The 22762-nt window shown below is 57.6% G+C and overlaps 2 protein-coding genes across 3 annotated transcripts in view; both read right to left on the reverse strand.

The window, feature by feature from the left end:
- Positions 1-229: 229 nt before the first annotated feature.
- LOC119092091 (twitchin-like) lies at positions 230-22545 on the reverse strand. 2 transcript variants are annotated; one of them, XM_037215065.1, is made up of 29 exons: positions 22476-22545; positions 21887-22070; positions 21362-21477; positions 20921-21086; positions 20464-20602; positions 20029-20151; positions 18443-19295; positions 17729-17929; positions 16752-17494; positions 16359-16500; positions 15755-16039; positions 15211-15380; positions 14682-14799; positions 14149-14314; positions 13190-13350; positions 12157-12654; positions 11697-11904; positions 11136-11288; positions 10153-10870; positions 8381-8558; positions 8072-8080; positions 6264-6445; positions 4733-5375; positions 4111-4131; positions 3673-3795; positions 2511-2708; positions 1833-1946; positions 961-1173; positions 230-490 (listed from the first exon to the last, which is right to left on the reverse strand). In XM_037215065.1, the coding sequence occupies exons 2-28, from the start codon at positions 22039-22041 to the stop codon at positions 974-976; spliced, it is 6783 nt and encodes a 2260-aa protein (XP_037070960.1). In that variant the 5' UTR covers positions 22042-22070; positions 22476-22545; the 3' UTR covers positions 230-490; positions 961-973. The 2 variants fall into 2 exon arrangements, with proteins under 2 accessions (XP_037070960.1, XP_037070961.1); XM_037215066.1 differs by lacking the exon at positions 8072-8080.
- The window catches only part of LOC119092321 (twitchin-like), a 30900-nt gene continuing 30608 nt past the window's right edge, over positions 22471-22762 (reverse strand). Inside the window, 1 exon segment of the mRNA XM_037215286.1 lies at positions 22471-22623. Within this exon segment, the coding sequence (XP_037071181.1) occupies positions 22471-22623 (153 nt within the window).

Genomic DNA, 22762 nt, shown 5'->3' on the forward strand with positions numbered 1-22762 from the left:
AAGACATTATATTGTCCAGTCTCCAAATGCCGACACGTCTCTCCACCATTCATCGTTCAGCCCACGCACTGCACGGTCGCGCGCGCTCCTTCCGGTCGTCAGTCACCAGGCGCGCCGCTGCATCGGAAGGACGGGAGACAGTCAGAGACAGCGGCGGCGTGGGCCCCGGCCGGTCGCCGCCGCCGCCGCCCCCGGGGTGCAGTCCAGCGGGCGGCGGCGGCAGCCGCCGGACCTTCTCTCACGGCTATCTAAACTCGACTAGAACAATCCCGCAGCTGTTTTCACACGCGCCGTGTGGCCGTCGCTAGTTGTGAGACTGGACTCCAACGCAAACCGTCCGGCCGGGGCCGCGCACGCAGGATTATTGCGCGTTATATACACTCGGCGCGGTCGTTCGCACGCTCGCAGGCTTGGGCTGCCGCCGACGCCGCTGGGGGCGCAGCTCGCCCTGCACTTGCCAAGTCGGGGGTCGTTCGGTAGAGGGGACAGTCTGAAATGGGACGGCGCCGGTCAGGTGACGCGCGGCGACGGAGCCGACAGCCGCTCTGCTATTCGCTGTTTGTTGATCGACAGTATCACCACACCTTGTTTAACCAATGCGCTCTGTCTACTCCTGCTCTAAGAAGTGAAAGACGGCTGCATGTAACGGCCACGAAGCAAGGCTAGAGATGTTTCAATGCCTGTGCGCTAGACTGTGCCGCAAGCCCAGATGGCGTGCGGTGCAGCATAACTCACACGATGTTCTTTTTATCCCTGCATGCGCCCGAGCCACCAACCCCGGACATGTCAGCGTGGGGCGCTGTTTCCTGGTGACCAGGCTTCCGGAATGCCACGAGTGTGGGCTATTTACAGAGAGCAGCAGCCGCAGGCATCCCAGAGATCAATGACACACCCTTTTGCATCCTCGCGGGCACAGAAGTGCCGGGTGGCCCACACGCGCATCCCAGAACCGCCACCCACCTGGTACGCGGCGTTAATTTTGTTTGGCGGTGACGTTAAGGGAGAAGTTGGCCACCGTCTCGTCGCCGCCTGCCGCCTGCGCCTTCACCGAGTACTGGCCGACGTCGTTGGCGGCACAGGCGGTCACATCCAGCTGGTGGCTGGTCCCCTCCCCGCCCAGTTTCAGCCGGCTGTTGGTGTCGTCCAGAGGCTTGCCGTCCTTGCACCACGTCACTGCGGCGGCACGGGGGCGGCAGTCAGCGGCCGCCGCGGACGACGGCGGCGGACAAAGGGACACTCCTGGCCCGCAGAGAAGCAGGGGAACACTCTTGGCGCAGAGAGATGTCTGAGACCGTCCTCGTCCTCACCGCGTCCTCACGGTGTCGTCCTGATCACCGATGTCACGGGGTCTGGGCGGGCCACTGTTCACCGTGGCACATCTTCACAGGTCATACTCACAGTTCACATATTTAGAACTGGCGGACTAAGGACTGTCGTTGGAAACAAGGATTAGCACATGACATGCTGGAATTCTCGGTTGAGTTTTGGGATGGGTTTCCCGGGAACATTAGGTAATGGGATGAAACACAGTGGCATGCATGTCGAACTATGTCTAAGCCACATTCCTTCCTTAACTTTGTCCCAATGTCTACAAATCATTAGCCAGGACCACAAAGGCCTCCAAATGTGACCGCAGACTTAGCTGTAGGGTGCACGCAGGAGGCAGAGGCTTATCACAGGCGAGGCACAATCAATGAGCCAATCCAAGCTCACCATCGTGACGAATTCATGTTCGGAGGTTTCAAGGGTGATGGCTAAAGATACCACACGTTTAGTAGCGACCCGCGAACGGTCAGATTTAATTTGGTTGCATGTGCAAGTATGTATCCTACCTTTGGTGGCCGGCTTCTCTAACGTGAAGGCGAAGTGGGCCGCCTGCCCTTCGGCCACCGTCGCCGAAACGGGGAATGTCTTGAAGGCAGGCTGCTTCATCTCCTCGTTCGGCACTGGAGAGCAAACAGGGGCTGCGTTCGTCATAGGGCACCTCAAAACAATGTTCATGCCACGTACACAATATCTAAATACGTGGATACATCTCAAAAGTAATAACGATAAACAAAAACAGAAAGTAATCGTTGAAATCATCAATGCAATGCGTCTGATGCAGCCAAAGCTGCACGCAACAAAGCGACACGACGGGTGCAGAATAGCTTTTGTTCCTACAAACAACGATACACGAGGTCACGGAAGGATCCTGATTCCGCGGGACAGATTCTGTGAGCAGACAATTTCACAACAATAGGCCTCCAGGAAGACAAGACGTAATTTTTCACAGTCGTAGGGCCTTTGGTCCCGTCGTCCACTGCGTCCGCGTGATCCATCCTTTGAGCAGCACACTCTCCGGTTCATCCAGAAAGATATAACTTATAGCCGAATGCAATCCAATAGGCCGTCCAACCTTTCGAGAACTGGTTTGTCATTTACGGCATGACTGACAGTCAATAAGCGGACGGGAGCCGCTTCCTGCTGACGCCAGTGCCCGCCCGCCCGCTCCGCCCTGCCAGCCTTACCGAGGACGACCAAGGTGCAGGAGGAGAAGCTCTCTCCGGCGTCGTTGAAGGCCTCGCACGTGTAGGCGCCCGAGTCCTCGGGGAAGATCTCGGCGATCTTCAGGCGATACATATCGCCTACGCTGTCGTACTCGAAGTCCTTAGACGGCTTGATCTCCTTGTCGTTGTGAAGCCACACCACCTCAAACTTGGACGTTCCTGAGAATAGTGGGACTGGTCAGCTTTGCCACTAGCAGTCTTCGATCTGTGAGTTACCGATGGTGCAAACCATAGTCACTGACTTGATGACACCACTGGTATTTGCCTTTCCATACGCATATACGAGTGTCGTATTGAACTTTTCGTGCTAAGTATAGGTAAGACGGACTGGGCCATATAGTGAGTGGCAGAAAATCACGTGATTTACGCAGAGTGGGAACAAAGTGCAAACGACGGACACGGTGCCTTAGTACATAGTTTGACATCCGGTAGGATGACCAAAATCCTGACACCAATGAAACACGAGAACGTGGTTGACCGATCTACTGAGTGGTGTTCTGAAAGGTGGACGTCTTCACGCCGGCCGGTGACCCAGTCTCAGCCGGCAGACGCGCGGCGGCAGACGCCGGAGCCCACAGCTGGTCAGCGCCCAGCGGCAGACACCGGAGCCCACAGCTGGTCAGCGCCCAGCGGCAGACACCGGAGCCCACAGCTGGTCAGCGCCCAGCGGCAGACGCCGGAGCCCACAGCTGATCAGCACCCGGCGGCAGACGCCGGGGCCCACAGCTGGTCAGCACCCGGCGGTAGACTCCGGAGCCCACAGCTGGTCAGCACTCGGCGGTAGACGCCGGAGCCCACAGCTGGTCAGTGCGCGGCGGCAGACGCCGGAGCCCACAGCTGGTCAGCGCCCGGCGGCAGATGCCGGAGCCCACAGCTGGTCAGCACTCGGCGGTGGACGCCGGAGCCCACAGCTGGTCAGTGCGCGGCGGCAGACGCCGGGGCCCACAGCTGGTCAGCGCCCGGCGGCAGACGCCGGAGCCCACAGCTGATCAGCACCCGGCGGCAGACGCCGGAGCCCACAGCTGGTCAGCACTCGTCGGCAGACGCCGGGGCCCACAGCTGGTCAGCGCCCGGCGGTAGACGCCGGAGCCCCCGCCCGGGCGCGAGAGCGGCCGATACTGACCCGTCAATCGGCAGGACAGAGTGACGGCCTCTCCGTCCTTCACCACCATCGACCGCAGGTGCTCCAGCACGCGGGGCGGCTCCTCCTCGCCGCCGGCGCTCTTCAGCGGCACGCTCTCCTTGGCTGCGGACAAGATCGGTACTTGTGGCACGCTCTTACGTAAAATGGCAAGGCATAGCATGAACGGAGTTGACTATCTATTTAAAGATAGCGAGGCAGCCGACGCAAATTACTGAGTACCGTGCTGCTTTCAGGCGCTGCCTGTGTCCAACATTTGGACGCGCGATTCCTTGGAAAAGCACGTCAAGCACTCCTACATAGCCGAATACTGTGTTGAGAAAGAAGGCACAAGCATGCCAAATGCTTATCGATAGGACCACGTAGAAACCAAACTTCTATCCCACTTTGCGTAATAGCGACACGGATGTGCTTTCTCACCTTTCACGGGCGCCGGAGCAGCTGAAAATAAAATAAAAATAGTCATCACGATCACAATGCTTGACAGCATTCAAGACACAGTAGATTCCCGGTATCACAGAAGCAAATGAGTATCTACACATAAATGTTACACACTCGGGTCTAGCTGTTTTGAATCTTAAACAACCATAAAGTAGCAAATCTCAGAGCCATTCCAGAACATGCCGCAAGCGGTCATTTGTCACAAAAGTCCAGTGTAGCGTTCATAACCGTTTCAGAGTGTCGCTACTTCGGACTAAAGCCCTCAAGTGGGGCACTGGGAAGGAGGCCAACAAACAGGTTAAGGTGATATGAAGGCACATTCATTACAGTTGTACAGGAATCTGCGTGCGTAGTTGGTGAAAGTACCTGACGCCCTTCTAAAGGATGTCGTCTATCCACAAAAACCGAAAAGCAGTAACAAAGTGGCCAGCCCGGCAGGCTAAATGTGCCATTTCCCTAAGAGCTAAGAGTGCACGCACAATTAGCCCCTCATCGCTTAAGTTCATTGCAACAAACGGCGCCAGTGGCTGAGCTGGGTGGGCCACGGGCGTGCCGCGCTGCCCAGTGCCACCCGCGGATCGGCGTCCGACGCATTACTCACGGGTGACGGTCACTTGACAGGTGGTGGTGACCTCGCCCATCGAGTTGTAGGCGCGGCACTCGTAGGCGCCCTCGTCCTCGGGGAACACCTCGGCGATGGCGAGCGACGCCACGCCCTGCCGGTACTTGAGGTCGACAGCGGCCGATGAGCTAAGCAGCTCGCCGTTCTTGCTCCAGGCGATCTTGGGGTCGGGGTCGCCGTGCACCTGGCAGTGCAGAGCCAGCGACGCGCCGTCGCGCACCGCCAGCGTCGCCGGCATCTTGTCGTCGAAGACGGGCGCGTGCATGAGCGAGTCGTCGGGCGGAATCTCCAGCTCCTTGGTGGCCGAGCGGGAGCGGGTGGAGCTGCCCGACAGCGTCTTGCCGTATGGCTTCAGCACACGTTTCTCGGTTGGCTCGGCCTTCGGCGCCGGTGCCGAGTCCAGACTGGACTTGGTGAACTCCGACTCGAAGCCAGATCGCCGACCGGAGTCGAACCCTGAGCGCAGGCCCGTTTCGTAGCCGGACCGCAGTCCGGAGTCGTAGCCGGACCGCAGTCCGGAGTCGAAGCCGGTCCTCGTCAGGCCGGTGTCGAAGCCGGACCTCGTCAGGCCGGTGTCGAAGCCAGACTTGAAGCGGCTGCCGCTAGATGCCATGTTGGACGACTGCGGAAGATCACAGGGCACATCACAGAACTAAAACGATGAAACAGCATTCGAAGCCAGATCAGGGTCATGACTGCCTAAGTTTCGAAATATCGCGTAGCTTGCGGGCCATGTAATGAGGCGGAAAACAATGAAACAAATAATCACCAAGAAATCACGAATTAAAGGCATGCATAACATTGGCTTGTTGATGCGCTTACGAAGGCGAACTTTAAAACGGCTGGTACGAGCAACCCCAAACTTCTGATCATTTGCATTGCGCTGTACAGTACATACCCAAAAGGCCCAAAAGCCATGGTAGCATGTCGCGCGTATGCCGAAGACTACACCCGACATTTGTAAGCCGCTGCTCGGATCAGGGAACCACATTCGATGACGTCATGATTCCGTTTTATCCCATTTCTACATCCAAGACCAGAGTGGAGGAACGTGAAAAGACCCCAGCTAGGTCAAAGGAGGTGAGACTGTCCCAGAACAAGTGAATGCGCGCGGCATAGCCGGACTGAGTTCAAAGCTCTTACGCTGAGGTAACGATTTGCAATATCTCGGATCGGATCGGATCTCTTAATGAATGCACCTTCGAATATTGAGTGCCGACAAAGTAATAACTTATTACCACTGAAACGTCGCATCAGCTATACCTCTTGGTATGTTAAAAGTCTTCAGCTCAGCATACAAAATTTGGGCTCATAATGCGGAAAGATCAGGAGCTGGAGGCCTTTCTTACTGATGTTAAGTATAAGCCACGTTTACAGGGGGCACGCACCCATGTTGACCTGGCTTAGCCCTTAGTATTCCTCGACTATCAGTTCGCAAAAGGCTGACTCCAGAACGGAACCAACACGGGGCCAGCCTCAAGTCGAACACAAGTCTGCATGAAGTCCTTACTGTCATGCTGCTCGACTGATACGAAGAACTCTGGTGTGACGACGAATGCGAGGACTTGAACTCCGACTTAAACTCGGACTTGTATCCGGTGGCGTCGGACTTGTACGCCGAAGAGAACTTGTGCGACGAGATGCCGTTGGTGGTCGGGTGGGAGGACGCCGCGCTCGACAGGTAGCGTCGATCTGGCGGGGCACGGGGTCAAGTCAGGTCAGGTCAGGTCCGCTCAGATAAGGTCAGATCAGGTCAGGTCATGTCGGACCAGGCCAAATCAGACCTCAAGTACATAGTTGTGAGCGAGAGCGGCACGCTTGTCATGTGGCCCTGGCCTGGTCTGTTATGATAACGGAGTCAGGTTAGGCCAGGTCAGGTCGGGTCAGGTCAGGTCAGACCGGTGGCGGTCTCGTGCGATGGCGGCAGGCTCTTCAGGTGCCCCTGGTCTGGTCTGATCGGAGAGCAGGCTGAGGTAAGGTCAGACCGGTGGCGGCCGCGTGTGATGGCGGCCGACTCTGCAGGCGCCCCTGGCCTGGTCTGGTCGGGGAGCGGGATCAGGTCCAGTGATCGCAGGAGCCCATGTCTGGGCTGACCCAAGACTGCAACGCAGGTAAGTACAGCCAACAGCGTAGATGCGAGAATGCTCGTGATGCAAGCACATGGTATTCGAAAGCATGCCAGCAATGCAATAGCTTAATCACAACAGTTGCACGAGCTCGCTTCATGTGTAAGTTTGTTTACACCTAAACCATGAATCTGCAACCCGCAAGGCAACTAGAAAGTGTGCCTAGGAGATGGCACCCGAAGAGATGCAGCACTCACCCTGTTGTATGGTCCGAAGTTGTAGCTGTTACGTGAAACGGTTAGTCACACAGGTACAGACCGCAAACATGAGAACGAAGAACTGCACGCGCAGAGGCTCACTGGGTCGCTAACCGAGCTACTTAAAAACTAGTAACAGCCAGATATAAAAACGCCCGTCGTGGCACAGGCTCAAGATCGGCCAAAAGTTGGCGTGGGTTTCCACAAAAATTTGATGAAGATGACCTCATCTCCTACATGTTTATACTATCCAATGACCATGCATTAGATGACCATGAAAGACGTGCCCATAATAAATCAAACAAAAACGACACTGGATCGTGCCAAGGGCTTTGAGGGCGCATTCAGTAACAGAAAGGTCACGCAGAGCTGGTGACATTCCAACGCATCTAATGAAAGTGGAATATGTTAACTGGAATCTTTGGAACGTTGGTGACACACACAGCATGCACCAACATTCATGTGACAAATAACGCCAAATTCCTGATTAGGCGACTGAAGGCCACGGCCGCTAGCGTCACATGGACAGATGCTCCCTCTTAAAACTGTTATGTTGCATGGATTGTTTGCTGCTCCCATGTTTTACCTTCTTTGCTAAAACTACTGAAGATCTGCTTGCATTGCTCTTCTGAGCCGCCTGAGGAGTTCGATCACAAACCTTTGGTTAGTGCGGCCAAGAAGGAGCGGCGCACAGATGCAAGCGTAGTAAGAGAAGCAAAATAACACCAGAGGCATGTAGAGGAGCACACAAAAGCAACTACACTGCCAAAAGATGGGGTCAGATGGTCAACTAGAGCGAGTGATCAGCGTGTCAACACGCCGGCGAGGCCTATTTGTTGATGTTTACGCTGGCAAGTACGCGTTTAAGCCTATGTATACATGTGGCGTCAGCATTGTGGCTGATTGCACGACATTTCACTGTTTAGTGAGCTACACCACAGTCACTGCAAAGGAGCTGAAAACACGTTGTGCGTTGCATCTTGCTCTCGACTTACACTTCGGCACTGAAACACCGAACGAACGTTGGGCCTATCAACGATTCATGGCATGCATAAACAGAGCAATAGCTGAAAACGAGAGATAAAAGGAGCAAACTGTAAAAACGCCCACATTCACGGATCATATCTTTTCAGGAACAAGAGAAGAGTGCAATAAACAGCACATATTTCAAGGGATGGATACTTCCCTCAGACCAAATCAGAGACGTTCATTACATACAGTAAGTGTGCGGTACAGATACGCCGCACTAAGGCCGCACCAAGTTTGCCAATCACGATGCTCGAGCGACGACGGCAGGCACGTACCTTCAACGATGATGACGCAGGAGGTCTCCGCGGTGCCGAGCGCGTTGGTGGCCACGCAGCGGTACTTCCCGGAATCCTCCGGCTGACAGTTGCCGATCTCGAGCGTGACCACGCCGTCGGCGTTGGTGATGTTGTACTCGCCGCGACTCAGCTCCTGGTCGCCTCTGTACCATTTGACCTGTCGGCACACGGGCACGGGTCAGCTGGGGATGGGCGCGGCACGAGCAGCGCGTACGGAGACGGACCTGGCCTGGCCTGCGCTGTGTTCACGGAGACGGAGCACTGGCCTGTGCTGGGCTTATGGAGACAGGGCACTGGCTTTTGCTGTGCTCACAGAGGCGAAGCACTGGCCTGTGCTGGGCTTAGGGAGACGAAGCACTGGCTTTTGCTGTGCTCACAGAGACGAAGCACTGGCCTGTGCTGGGCTTAGGGAGACGAAGCACTGGCTTTTGCTGTGCTCACAGAGACGAAGCACTGGCCTGTGCTGGGCTTAGGGAGACGGAGCACTGGCTTTTTGCTGTGCTCACAGAGACGGAGCACTGGCCTGTGCTGGGCTTAGGAAGACGGAGCACTGGCCTGTACTGTGCTCACGGAGACGGAGCACTGGCTTTTGCTGCGCTCACGGAGACGGATCACTGCACTAAGCGCCGGCCTGAAGTGCACGGTTGGTGGTGCGTGGTACCGACAGGGAATACTGACGGGAATAATCAGCCGGTCACGTTAATCCAGACGTGGGATTTCGCCATAAAACCGTGGCAACCGTGGTAGCCGTGGTAAACCGTGGTAAGCCGACACCTGATAGTTTCACGGAAGGCATGAGACGAGGAATCAGCATCACGGACGGACAACTGTTCGGAATATCGTTCTGGCCCGGTGTGTCGGTATGTACACACTAACACACCAGATGAGGACGACGTTCTGGCCTGGTGTGTCGGTATGTACACTCTAGCACACCAGACGAGGACGACGTTCTGGCCTGGTGTGTCGGTATGTACACACTAGCACACCAGACGAGGACGACGTTCTGGCCTGGTGTGTCGGTATGTACACACTAGCACACCAGACGAGGACGACGTTCTGGCCCGGTGTGTCGGTGTGTACACACTAGCACACCAGACGAGGACGACGTTCTGGCCTGGTGTGTCGGTATGTACACACTAGCACACCAGACGAGGACGACGTTCTGGCCCGGTGTGTCGGTGTGTAAACACTAGCACACCAGACGAGGACGACGTTCTGGCCCGGTGTGTCGGTATGTACACACTAGCACACCAGACGAGGACGACGTTCTGGCCCGGTGTGTCGGTGTGTACACACTAGCACACCAGACGAGGACGACGTTCTGGCCCGGTGTGTCGGTGTGTACACACTAGCACACCAGACGAGGACGACGTTCTGGCCCGGTGTGTCGGTGTGTACACACTAGCACACCAGACGAGGACGACGTTCTGGCCCGGTGTGTCGGTATGTACACACTAGCACACCAGACGAGGACGACGTTCTGGCCCGGTGTGTCGGTGTGTACACACTAGCACACCAGACGAGGACGATGATCAGAACAATTATCCCGTCCGTGAAGCTAAAACATTCTCCCAGCACGTCTCTGCGCGCAAAAGGGTCGCCGGAGATTGGATTCGCAGTGCATTGCCAAGAAAGGTTTCCCGATTCAACCCGATCACTTTGGACCACTTCAGCAGAATGCCAGCATTCCCTGGCACCGAGACGGCTCTGCGTCGCGCCCCTCCGCCGCCGGGCTGTCGTCATTCACTCACCGTGGGCGCCGGCTTGCCGGACAGGCAGCAGAGCAGCTTGCACGTCTGGCCCATCTGCATGACACGCGGACGCAGCTGGAAGCTGAAGAGCGGCGCGTGGTCGGCCTCCTTGTCCCAGGTGCGCTGGTAGCTGGGCACTGGCTGGCGGCGGCGCACCGGCTGCTGCGACTCCTGGCGGCGCGGCAGCTCGCGCGCCAGCGCCTGCACGTTCAGGAAGACAGGCTCCTCGCGGAAGCCGTAGTGACTCTCGGCGCGGATCATGTACTCGCCGCGGTCCGACAGCTTGACGCGGTTGATGACGAAGGTGTAGTCGTCGCCCTGGTAGCGGCGCATGTACTTGACCGACTGGCGCAGCTCCATGTTGTCGCGGTACCACGTGACCGTGGGCGGCGCCAGCGAGATGACGCGGCAGGTGAACTTGACCGACTGGCCCTCGTAGGCGAACGCCGACATGGGACGAATGACGAAGCGCGGGGCCGCCTGCAGCCGGTCCACATTGACCTCGTGGATCTTGTAGCGGTCCATCTGCAGTTGGCGCAAGCTGGAGTAGTTGGCCAGTCGGCCCATCGGCAGCGGGTAGCCGCCCCAGCCCTCGTAGCGGGCGCGGATGCGGTCGCGCATGGGCGTGTAGCGCGAGCTGTCGATGGGCGCGTCCAGGCCGGTCAGGTCGCCCTTCAGCCACGGGTGCTCCAGGCACTCGTGCGCAGTCAGACGCTTGCTGAAATGCAGGGGTTCAGAGGGGTCAGAAGCACAGCCAGTGGGGTGGTTCTCGCCATCCGCAGCGTAATGTCGGGTGGTACAGAATGAATGTCACGCGATGCTGATGGTATCGAATGCGGCAAAAGCAGCGAAGTCAACTAGCGGTTTAATTCATGCTACAAAACCTCCTACCGCATAGCTCAATAATCCCGTATCTAAAACGCAGCCCAGTTTCCGGCCATTTTTTCAAAGGTGGCCTGGCGCGCATGGAGAGACTAACTCACTCCTTGGCCTTCAGCAGAAGCTTGCGGATGAAGTCCTTGCCCTCATCGGAGACGTTGGCGAACGCCTCGCGGTCGAAGTCCCAGTCGCAGGCCCTGACGTTCTTCAGGGTCTCGACATCCGTCTCGCCGGCGAACGGCGAGAGGCCGGACAGGCTGTGCACGCGGGAACACCGTGAGGCGCGCGACCGCGCGTGACACGCAAGCAGCGGCATCAGCGCTAGCGGTCATGGTGACGGAGTGCTTGTGAGGAATTGAGAGATGGCCCCTGACGTTTGTGCCTGCTTATTCAGCTGACCATGGTATTACAGCTTACGCCATTGTTGGCTTAATGTGAAATGTAAGCTTTACACACGGAAAATATCCAGATGAACGGCTCCTTTCATTACGAGTAACCCGCACAATAAAAGGAGGCGAAGCTTAGATACTCATACAATACCAGCTAACCAAACAAACAAAATCCGTTTCCCAGCCTCCGTTTCCTCGGTGCGGCGCACACAGCGCGCCGGCTACCGGGCTAGCTGGACGGCTAGCAGGACGGCGCCAGCGTCCTGCCGTACTCACAGGACGTATCCAAGCACGCCGACGGCCCACATGTCCGTGTAGAAGCCGACCGGTTCGCGCTCCACAATCTCGGGCGCGGCGAACTCGGCCGTGCCCGTCGAGATCTTGACCAGCTCGTTGGGGTTGAGTTTGGTGGCCAGGCCGAAGTCGATCAGCTTGACGTTGGTCGACTTGGACGTCTGGCACATAATGTTCTCCGGCTTGACGTCTGCGGGGAGGGTGTCTCGCTCAGTCGGGGCTGTGAGGGGGCGGGGTCGCACTCGGGCGCCACCGGAGAAAAGCGCTGGTGGAATGAGTGTCAATATATCACAGCCAATGAAGTTTGATTAATTTGTGACGTGCTTGATGCCCAGCATGTTCGACTGCAGAGGTTATCGAATGCACGTGTTAATACCGAATGGTACAACCCCCAAGCCAACTCGACTAAATAGCATCGACACCTGTATCTCGCCATACTGACCCAGATGTAGAATATTCTTCTCGTGCATGTGCTTGACGGCCTCGCAGACCTGTCGCATGTAGTTGATGACTTCGGCCTCTGACATGGTGTAGCCGGGCGCGGTGATACGCTCGAACAGCTCGCCACCCGACAGGAACTCATAGATGAGCACCATCTCATCGTCGTCCTCAAAGGCATCGTGCAGGTTGATCAGCTTCGGGTGGTGCAGCTGGTTCATGATATCGATCTCCTTCTTGATCAGCTCCTTCTCGATCGGGTGGCTGATGGGGATGAACTTGGCGGCGAAGATGTGGCCCGTGGCGTGCTCGCGGCAGCGGTGCACGACGCCGAACGCGCCCGTGCCGATCTCCTCCAGCACGTCGTAGTGGTCGTACACGCTGTCGTGCTTGATGTCCACCGGCTGCGGCACGTGCTTGGCGTGGATGTCGAACACGAACTGGTCATAGTTGTCCACCGGCTTGTCGGCGCGGCCGCGGATCCTCTTGCCGTTCTCGTCCACTGTGGACGGGCGAGGCGGGTTAGCATCCGTTCTCATCCATTGTGGACGGGCGGGGGCGGGTTAGCGTCGGGCCATCCACTGTGGACGGGCGGAAGCGGGTTAGCATCCGTTCTCATCCACTGTGGACGGGCGGGGGCGAGCTAGCGTCGGCCCATCCACTGTGGACGGGTGGGGGCGGGTCATTGTCGGCCTCCGAGGAGGGGCGCGGGTCACTCGGCGTGTGGAACTTGCCCGGATCACCGCTGGCGTTGTAGTTGCAGCCATGCTGACCTCAGAGTATCAGGCTCATCGAAGGAAGCGTTTACAGAGGAAAGCTGTAAAGCGCACCTTAAGTGTGACTCAAATGAAGGAGCAGCTGACACATTTTGGAAGGCAAACACAGAGAAGCATGTTGCTTTGATCGGCTGTAATCTTGACTGTAAGCCGCCATACAACGCAGGCAACAAATAAGGATCCATTACAAAAGGCCCAAAACCATCCCCGATGATGACTATGCAGCGTGTCCTGGACTATGACAGGCCCGAGCTGGTTTACCCTCGTATTTGCGCTTCTGCTCCTTCTTCTTGGTGACGTCGCGCGTGGTGATGGGCGTCGACTCGTCGCTGGGTGCCGAGCGACCGTAGATGTTCTCGGCGATCACGCGGAACGAGTACGTCTGGCCGGGGGTCAGGCCCTGCGCCTCGTGCACGGTAAACCTGCAACGCGGTCAGCACGGCGCCGTCAGCACGGCGCAGGAGACAGGTCACAGGCTAGCAGATTAAATGAGTTAGCATGGGGCGGGTTACGGACCACTGCACAAACATTTGACGTGCAAGCCTTTGAAAATGACACATAGACTGTGTGTTTGACAAAGTGTTCTATTACGTTTCACACTTTCAGCGAACGTGACCCTTGCTTACGTACAAATCCTATGTTCAGCAAATCTGCAATAACGAGTTTCGGCCCACGCAGATTATAAACCATTGGTATTTCAATCACCTAAGGCTCATTGCAGATTCATGCACAGACACTGAGATTCCCAGCGGTGATGTGCATCGGCAGGCACGTCAGAGGGCTGGCGTCAGAGGGCTGGCGTCAGAGGGCTGGCGGCAGGCGCCTGACATCAGGGGACTGGCGTCAGGAGGGCTGACGTCAGGGGACTGACGGCAGGGGCTGGCGTCAGTAGGCTGACGTCAGGGTGGCGTCGGGGGGGATGGCGCTAGGGGGCTGGCTTCAGGGGGCTGGCGTCAGGGGGCTGACGTCAGCGGCTGGCGCCAGGGGCTGGCGTCAGGGGGCTCGTGGCGTCAGGGAGGGGGGGGGGGGGGGGGGCTAGCGTCAGGGGACTGACGTCAGGGGCCTGGTGGCGTCAGGGGAGCTAGCGTCAGGGGGCTGGCGTCGGAGGGCTGTCGTTACGGGCGACCGCACCGCCTGTCCTGTGGCCGCCGGTGGCCCACTCGCAGCCAGGTCGCCGGCCGTTACAACTCAGACGCTGACACCAAGCCCGCTGTCCTCACCTGGTGTTGGCGCACCGGATCCATGTGGACATGGGGTGCTCGCGCTTCTCGATGACGTAGTTGGTGACGTTGCTGCCGCCGTCCCATGTGGGAGGCTTCCAGGTGACGATGCACGAGTTGTGCGTGGCTTTCTCGGCGATCACGTACCGCGGCGAGTCAGGATGGTCTGCCGGCGGGCGGCGCGTGACATTAAGAGGACGCTATAGCGTCGAACACGGAAATTTGTAAGCGAATTAGAGACGTAGCGTCGTATTTTAATAGCCTGCGGTCTGTACGAGCTAACATGTGGTCATTGAGGCATGGAGCTTTTCAAGATAGCCCAATCGGTGTATGGTGTTCACTTTGCACAAACATGACGCAAGGTTTGTCACACAAATGGCGCGAGCACTTTACGCAAACAAAAGCCACAATATCATGTCGTTTATAGATATATTTTAATACGATATTCTGCGTAAAATTTCTTTAACGATGCATCATGACAACGTGCACGGCAATGCCCTTCCGGTGCACGGCCGGCGCCGTGTGATACGTACTTGCGATCTGGACCTTGATGATGCAGGAGTCGGCGCCGAGCTCGTTCTCGGCCACCAACCGATACGGTCCGTTGTCCATCTGGTCCACGTCGCGGATCGTGATAATGGCGTGTCGGTCCTGCAACAGCGGTCGGAGTCGCTCAGTCATCACGAGCGCGTAGGCTCACACCAGCTTCTATGCATAGTTTGAGCACAGATATAAACAGTCACCGCGTAGAAGCTGAACAAAAGGCCAGCTGCAACCTAATGATATTTAGCCATTGGGAACAACATGAATCGTTTCACATCTAACGTGAAGGAAAGGGCAGCTATACACAACATGTTCAATAGCGACTTTACAATGTCATCAAAGCAACGACACAGGTGATTACCAATGCACGGCTTTTTACGAAAGCCAGATAGCTGAAAACAGCATGAGCTGGAATAACTACCAATGATCATGATGTTCGTCGTACTGTTGCCCATTAGCCTCCTCGGATATACCACCACGGGGTTTCCAAGCGCGAGCGCGTCTCGTCACACAGCCTACCGTGGTCTCCACGTCGAAGTGAGCGCCCTTCTCGATGACCTCGCCATCCTTGGTCCACGTGCAGCGTGGCTTGGGGTTGCCCGTGAACGGCACCTTGATGACGATGTTCTCGCCCTTCTCGAAGAAGGCCGTATCGCGGAACCGAGGCGGTACGTTGATCTTGGGCGCGGCTGGGGAACGCACGGTCACACGAGTGTGAAAATGACGCGGGTGTGAAAATGACATCTCAGACTTTTTACACCGCTGATCAATAAATGCTCCGATGCACACTTGGTGCTGTATATCATCTCTGTTACTAAAGAAACTTGACACATTATTACATACATATGCATCCATGTTGCATGTGAATTAAGCAGCTCACTTCCAACATTGCCGCAAGTTTACATTGCACGCTAAAACGCTGTAACCTGGCCACCGTTTATGCACGCCAATGGAATCCGCACACACCACTCGAACGACTGACTAGACGCCTCGCCTTAACCTTGCGTCATAGCCGTCGGGTTACGCCTGAAGTGCCAGCCGACCTCTACGGAAGGCGACTCACTCTTGATGGTGAGGGAGGCGCGGGTGGACTTGTGGCCGCCGGGGTTGTGGGCGCGGCAGCTGTAGTCGTCGGCGTCCTCGCCGTACACGTCTCGTATGTCCAGGAAGTACGTGTCGCCGTCCTTGTCCATGTAGTACTTGCCGCCGCTGAAGATCTCGCGGTTGCCCTTGTACCAGGTGATCTTGGGCTTGGGACTGCCCGTGATCTTGCACTCGAGGGTGGCTGACTTGTTCTGGAGCGCCATCACGTTCTTCAGCGGTTGAATAATCTCCGGAGGAGTGGCCGCTGCGGGTTGGACGGATAAGCGTTAGATAGTTTATCTGTAAGCGGCGTCTATGGTAAGGCAGCATTGCGAAATACCTTTGCACTGATGCTACCAGAAGCTTTTCCACACGCCGCTCAGATAAATACAAAGATTACGCGCGAAGATAACGATGTTCCATAAGATTCCGAAAGAGGCCCACTGAGCCTTTGGTTTTTGCGAATGCAGGCAACAACGATTGACGCCGGCTATAAACTGCGCTCCAAGAAGACGCAGCCGCCGTCCGCCACCAGATGGCGACTGTTCGCAGCGCTGAGCAGACCGGGCGGAGTGACGCGTTACCGTGCGGGTCGCGGATCTTGACCGACGAGCTGGCCGTCGAGGGCTCGCTCGGGCCGGCCTCGTTGACGGCGAACACGCGGAACTCGTACTGCCGGTCCTCCACCAGGTTGGGGATGTTGATCTGGGGCGTCGTGCAGAGAACCTGCGACGGAAGGCGCCTTGGTGTCACTGGCAGCCCCGCCGGAGCCACCAGCTCCACGGAGACCGCTTCACAATCGCGGGATCGCGTGGCGATACAGTGTGACTGTAGGCCGGCCACACACGGGTGTAGGGTACTGATGAGTCAAGAACGCAGATGTGGCGGACAAATGAGCGGCGCCATCAGCTTCTCCGCCACTATCGCGTCTAACCCCGCCCGCCGGGTTCCCTCGCCACACCCCCTTCGGCTCTCACCTGGTTAACCTTGAGCCAGTTGGGTGTGCCGGTCTCGCGTTTCTCGATCCAGTAGCCCTGGATCCTGGCGCCGCCGTCCTTCTCGGGCCGCTCCCAACTGAGGTTGACGAAGTCACCGCCCACCTCCTTGACGGTCGGCACGCCCGGCGCCGAGGGCAGGTCATAGGGCGAGCGTGCCTTCACCGGGTTCAGACCCTCCAGCGGCGGGCCCATGCCGTTCTGGTTGGCGGCCATCACGCGGAACAGGTACTCCTGGTTCTCGGTTAGGCCCTGGACGATGAACGACGTATCCTTGCAGGTGGTGGACGCCACCACCCAGTGGTCGTGCGCAATGTCACGCCGCTCCACCACGTAGTGCGTGACGCGTGCGCCGCCATCGAAGGCCGGTGGATGCCACGAAAGCGTGCACGTGTGCTTGGTGATTTCGCTCGGCTTCAGCGGGCCCAGCGGCGGGCCCGGCAGGCCCGTGATGTACACGTTGAAGGTCGCCGACACCTCCCCGCTGTCATTCTTCACCTTCAGCTGATACTGGCCAGCGTCCGCCTTCTGCACCTCCTTGATGAAGATGATGAGGTAGTCGTCGAAGACGGTGTACCTGACGTGGTGGTTGTCCTCCACCTCCTTGCCGGCGTGGAAGAGCGACACGTCCATCGGCTGATCGCCGGAGAAGTAGATCTTGATCTTGGCGTTGTCGCCCTCGGGCAGGTACATGTCGTTCGGCACCTTGTCAATCCTCGGGGGAGCTGAAATCATCATGTCCTCGTCATGACCGCGGGTCGCCGTGAATGGCGTGTCAACGGCGCATGGGTTCGTACAACCAGCCTGGCGCATAACGCTTTTGAGTTCAACCTTCAAACTCTGTCGCCATGTCTGACCCACTTCTCGACAAGCGCTTCTCCGCATCCCCTGGTTGGGACGACTGGCCCGCTGCGGCCAGCCCCCCCCCCCCCCCGCTCCTGAGCCGCCTCGGCACTTACTTCCGACGCGCAGGCGGCAGGTGGTGGTGGCCTGGCCGATGACGTTGCCTGCCTGGCAGGCGTACTCGCCGTCGTCGGAGGCCCACACCTCGCTGAACACCAGCCGGAACACGCCGTCCGCCTCCTCCGCCTGCACGCGCTCCAGGTCCGTGTTCACCACGCGGCCGTTGCGCAGCCAGCGCGCGCCAGGCATCGGCGTGCCTGAGAGAGACGTAACACATGGCGGTGGTCACCTCGCCGAGCGGCCACGGGCGATGGCAAGAGTGCACGAACTTTGTTCTAGCTGCTGATGCTCAACAGGGATTTGTTTAGGACTAAGAGAGTTGATTATAACGAACACTCAAAACCCTCTGACATCTCACTGCACACCGAATTTCAAATCGAAGAGAGAAACTTTCAAACACGCTGTGGTTCATGGGGAAAGAAGTTCCATTAGCCATATAGTTCACATTCTATGGTTTAAATTTGTTCACATCACAGAAGGCCAATGTGGTTGATCACGTTCATATCACAACAGACCATGTTATACAGTTGCCGACAACCCGCCAGTTTAGCAAATCTGCAGACACTATGGCCCGCCTACCACAGCCTGCCAGCTGCGAACATTACGCGTCGCGCGCCCGCTCTGCCAGCCAGCCAGCCAGCCAGTGCCAGTCAGCCAGCCAGCCAGCCAGCCAGCCACTGGCAGCCAGCCCGTGCCGTACGCACACTCACCGATGGCCTGGCACTCCAGCGTGAGTGGCCGCATCAGACCGGCGCCCGTGTTCATCAACGACTTGACGAACTCGGGGGCCCGGCCGCCGACCACTTCCTGCACGCGCACCGGCGCGATGCACTGTGCCGGCTCGCCACGGCCGGCCGAGTTCACGGCGCTCACGCGGAACTCGTAGTCGCCGCCCTCCTTCAGGTTGATGGCCGAGAACTCGCAGTCGGGCACGTTGTACTCGCTGCAGCGAATCCAGTAGGGGTGGCCGACCTCGCGTTTCTCCACCACGTAGCCGGTAACGCGGCTGCCGCCGTCGAACGCCGGCGGCTCCCACTTGAGGTCGACGTAGCTGCGCGTGACCTTGGTCACCTGTGGCGTGCCCGGCGCCGCCGGCACGCCACGCTTGGCGCGCAGGTGCACGCGCGGGCTGGGTGCCGACGGTCGACTGAAGCCGGCCGCGTTCTTGGCCTTGACGCGGAACTCGTACTCGCGGCCCTCGGGCAGACCGTTGACCTGGTGGACGGTGTCGCGCGCCAGGTAGTCGTTGCAGTCGCGCCACTGCTCCTCGGTGACGTCGCGCATCTCCAGCTTGTAGCCCTGGATCTTGGAGCCGCCATCGGAGGCCGGCCGCTCCCACATGAGCTTGGCCGAGCTGGGCGTGACGTCGAGCACCTTGGGCTTGCCCGGCGCGTCCGGCACGTTGAAGGGGAACTTGGCCGTGATCGGCTCCGAAGAATCGAGCGGCTCCGAGAGGCCGTACTGGTTCTCAGCGCGCACGCGGAACAGGTACTTCTTGTTCGGCTCCAGGCCCATCACGACGTAGTTGCAGCCGCGCACAAAGCTGCACGCCTTGTTCCACACCTGGAAGAAGAGGGGAGAGATCGGCCTCGGTGTGCCGTTCCGCACTAAAGGTGTTTCAGTGTTTTCGGCGGTGCGATATATATATATATATATATATATATATATATATATATATGCATATATCTATATATGCATATATATACATATATATTATCTATATATATGTATATATATATATATATATATATATATATATATATATAGCGTCTGTTGTCACAAAAAAAACAAGAAAGGCAGGAGTCAGCTTTCACCCATACCGGAACGATACAGACGCGCCACAAATGACGTGACCAAGATTTGGCCTGGCAGGGGACTGAATCGGGTCACTGGAGATCGCTCTGGCCAACGGGTCCTTTTTTCTTCGCTTAAGGGCTCTTTTTGCGACTGGAGAGACATTGCTAGGCGACGCTAATACCCCAGGGCCTGTTTTTTCGTTTTAGAAGTCTAAGCCGTTTAAGGGCATCTTAACAGGTCAAAAAGTGTTGTGCACCCCCCCTTCCAGGGATGGGACGGGAGAGAGGTCATGACCCCAAAGGCCCCTTGATGACGCTAATGCTAACCGCTGCTCAACGGCTGTACGAAGCTCTGCTGCGTTTTTCTGTCGCTCATCCTCAGTTGTCGACAAAAGCTCGCATCCTGCCTCAATGGCTTCACCAACGACAGGTTCTCCCGACACCTGCGTTCACCCGTAGTCGTTTACAGCGAGAACGGTATCCTGTCGTTCGCAGCTTACGTCTGTGTTGATGTCCATCTTCTCGACCGAGTAGTTTGTGATCGGCGAACCGCCATCGTCCAGCGGCGCTCTCCAGGACAGAGAGCAGGTCTCTGGTGTGATATCCGATATGTCGAGCGGTCCCTACAGCGAGAAACAGGTCAGCAGACACGAATACACCGAGGAACAGTGCAACAGTCTTCCATAACAGAGGGATAAGAACGGAGCCAGCACCACCGATCAGTTAGCGTCAGTATGTGTACATACGTCCCTGGTTCGTATACCCTCGCATCGCATTTCACAACACACTGTAACCGTGACAACCGCGGACCCCCGTGCGTGAAAGCACCTCCCATGAGGAAGCAAGCATACGACCTCATCAGCAGCCACCACTCTGCTACCTCGGATCGTACTCCCACGCCCGAACCCCGCCACCCATCGCCAAGCCGCCCTCACCTGGGGGGCGGTCGGCTTGTCGACCACCTGGACGCGGCACGTGGCCGTGTCGTAGCCGACCGGGTTCGTCAGCTTGATGGTGTAGCTGCCCTGGTCGGAGCGCTTGGCCCGCTTGTTGCTCAGGATGCTCTCGGTGTCACTAGCGAATCAAGCAGACATTCCGCCGTGGCTACATCGCGCATTCACAGTAGCAACGGTGCTGACACGACGAGAAATGTGGCAGATCACCGACTTTAAAACGAATTACGTTATGCATAACATCTTTTAATTGGCGTTATACGACAAGTTACCTTGCAAAACTTGGCAAAAACCTCTCGTCACCCCAGCCCCGTGCCCTATGTCTAACCTGACCCTCTCCTCACCCCAGCCCCGTACCTGGTGTCTTACCCGACCGTCTCCTCGCCCCCGCCCCATACCTGGTGTCGCACCCGACCATCTCCTCGCCCCCGCCCCGTACCTGGTGTCGAATCTAATCCGCTCGTCGGGGAAGATCTCATCGCCTCCGACCGTCCAGGTGGGCTTCGGCCGCGGCGACGCGGTGAACGGCACTGAGATGGTGAACGGCTCGCCGGCGCGCACCGTCATGTCGCGGATCGCCAGATCCGAAGTGATCTTCGGAGCGCCTGCGGTGACGATGGAAGCGGTCATTGACCCCATCCAGGCGCGAGACGCGCAGCACCTTCTCGCTCTGACAGAACGCCGGTCCCCTCGCTCTGCCGGCGGTGCTGGCATAGCTCTAACAGCCGGCAACGTTGCGGGCGTGCACGGACAGGGCTCAATAACGAGCCTCAGCGGCATTTGAGCCGACATGATTTGCTAGAGAATCGCCTCTAATGGATGACTTTTTAAGTGCTACCGGGCAGTTGGAGGAGCGGTGATGATAGCGCGTGCGACTCACTGGGAGGTGACTGGGCCTTGATGGGGTCGGACGGGCCGCTCCAGGGACCCTGGCCGGCCGCGTTCTTAGCAGACACGCGGAACTCGTAGTCGGTGCCCTCTGTCAGGTTCATGACCCTGCCACGAACGGATACGGTTCAAACGACATCTTTGATTAGCTTCAGAGGGCCGTGTGTTGCCTCAGACCAACACCCTGTTAGACCTGACTGGAGTTATCTTGGCTGCCTTTCATTCTAATGCAAACCCCAAGCAGATCTCCTTGTGTCAGCGTTTCAGGCCTCATGAAGTCTTTCAAGGCTGTATTCCCCACGGCTCCAATTCCTATCTCACACAACCAACAAAGAATGTCACGCGACGTGCGTCCAATGCCTATGGTAGAGAGCGAACCAACACCACCAGGATCATACAGTTTGCGAGACGGTCTGAGTCAGATAGCACGAGTGCGGCGCACAATGACCCCAGAATCCGCCGGTGCCCCCATCAGCTGTCACCGCAGCCAGCCGCCGCCACCGCCGCCGCCGCTCACTTGAACTCGACGCCCGGGATGGTGGCGTGACAGGCCTTCACCCATCCCTCGCCGGGCACGCGGCGCTCCAGCAGGTAGCCGGTGATGGGCGAGCCTCCGTTGTGCTTGGGCAGCTGCCAGCGCAGTGTCACCGAGTCCTCGGACGTGGTCACCATCTGAGGCGCTCCTGGCGCGCCCGGCACGTCTGCGGCACACGCGGCGCACGCTCGTCTCATATGCGCACCGAACGACCGTGCTCGTCCCAGAGAGGACGCTAAGGAGATTGTGGGGAACGCGATGACTGTACAAGCGCTGTCGTTTATGATATGAAGCGGTACTGTGGTTGATAATGCTACCTTGTAATCACCGGGCGAAACATGTACTTACACGAGGACGGAGATAAACGATATTTAAATGGAGTGTTTCCTAAACAGTTACCCGCCTGTTACGCATTAGTTAACACCGACGGCCTCTCCTAGCTCAACTACCGTCCAAAGCCGGGAGCGGTGTTGGCGCGGTGGCTGACCAAACGTCCAAAGCCGGGGGCGGTGTCGGCGCGGTGACTGACCGAGCGCCAAAAGACAGCTGCGGTTCTGGCGCGGTCACTAACCGAACGCATGGCGGGCCCGAATAGGCTCGCTTGTCTCGCAGGGCTCCGAGATGCCGTGCTGGTTCTCAGCGCGTACCCGGAAGTCGTACTCGCGGCCCACCGTCAGGTTACGCACGCGCACACCCGTGCCGGCGACGAAGCTGGACACCTGAGGCCGGAACCGAACGGTGATTGAAACAGATGGAGTACACACGTCGATCTCAGAAGAAGTTGGTTGAGGTAAAACGCGACGAGGTATGTACTTTAGCTACTGGAAATACCCCAGTGCTTGAGTGCGTGATGCTGTA

This window comes from Pollicipes pollicipes, unplaced genomic scaffold (genome assembly GCF_011947565.3).
Source record: "Pollicipes pollicipes isolate AB1234 unplaced genomic scaffold, Ppol_2.1 Scaffold_3447;HRSCAF=4054_pilon_pilon_pilon, whole genome shotgun sequence".
Classification (NCBI taxonomy): domain Eukaryota; kingdom Metazoa; phylum Arthropoda; class Thecostraca; order Pollicipedomorpha; family Pollicipedidae; genus Pollicipes; species Pollicipes pollicipes.

Excerpts from the sequence above, each read along its gene's own strand:
- LOC119092091 (XM_037215065.1), bottom strand. The coding sequence starts at position 22,041 with ATGGTGACCACGTCCGAGGACTCGGTGACACTGCGCTGGCAGCTGCCC. Across the intron at positions 17,930-18,442 it reads GCTGGAGTGCCAGGCCATCG|GCACGCCGATGCCTGGCGCG; the intron begins GTGAGTGTGCGT and ends CGTCTCTCTCAG. Across the intron at positions 10,871-11,135 it reads CTTCTGCTGAAGGCCAAGGA|CAAGCGTCTGACTGCGCACG; the intron begins GTGAGTTAGTCT and ends CCTGCATTTCAG.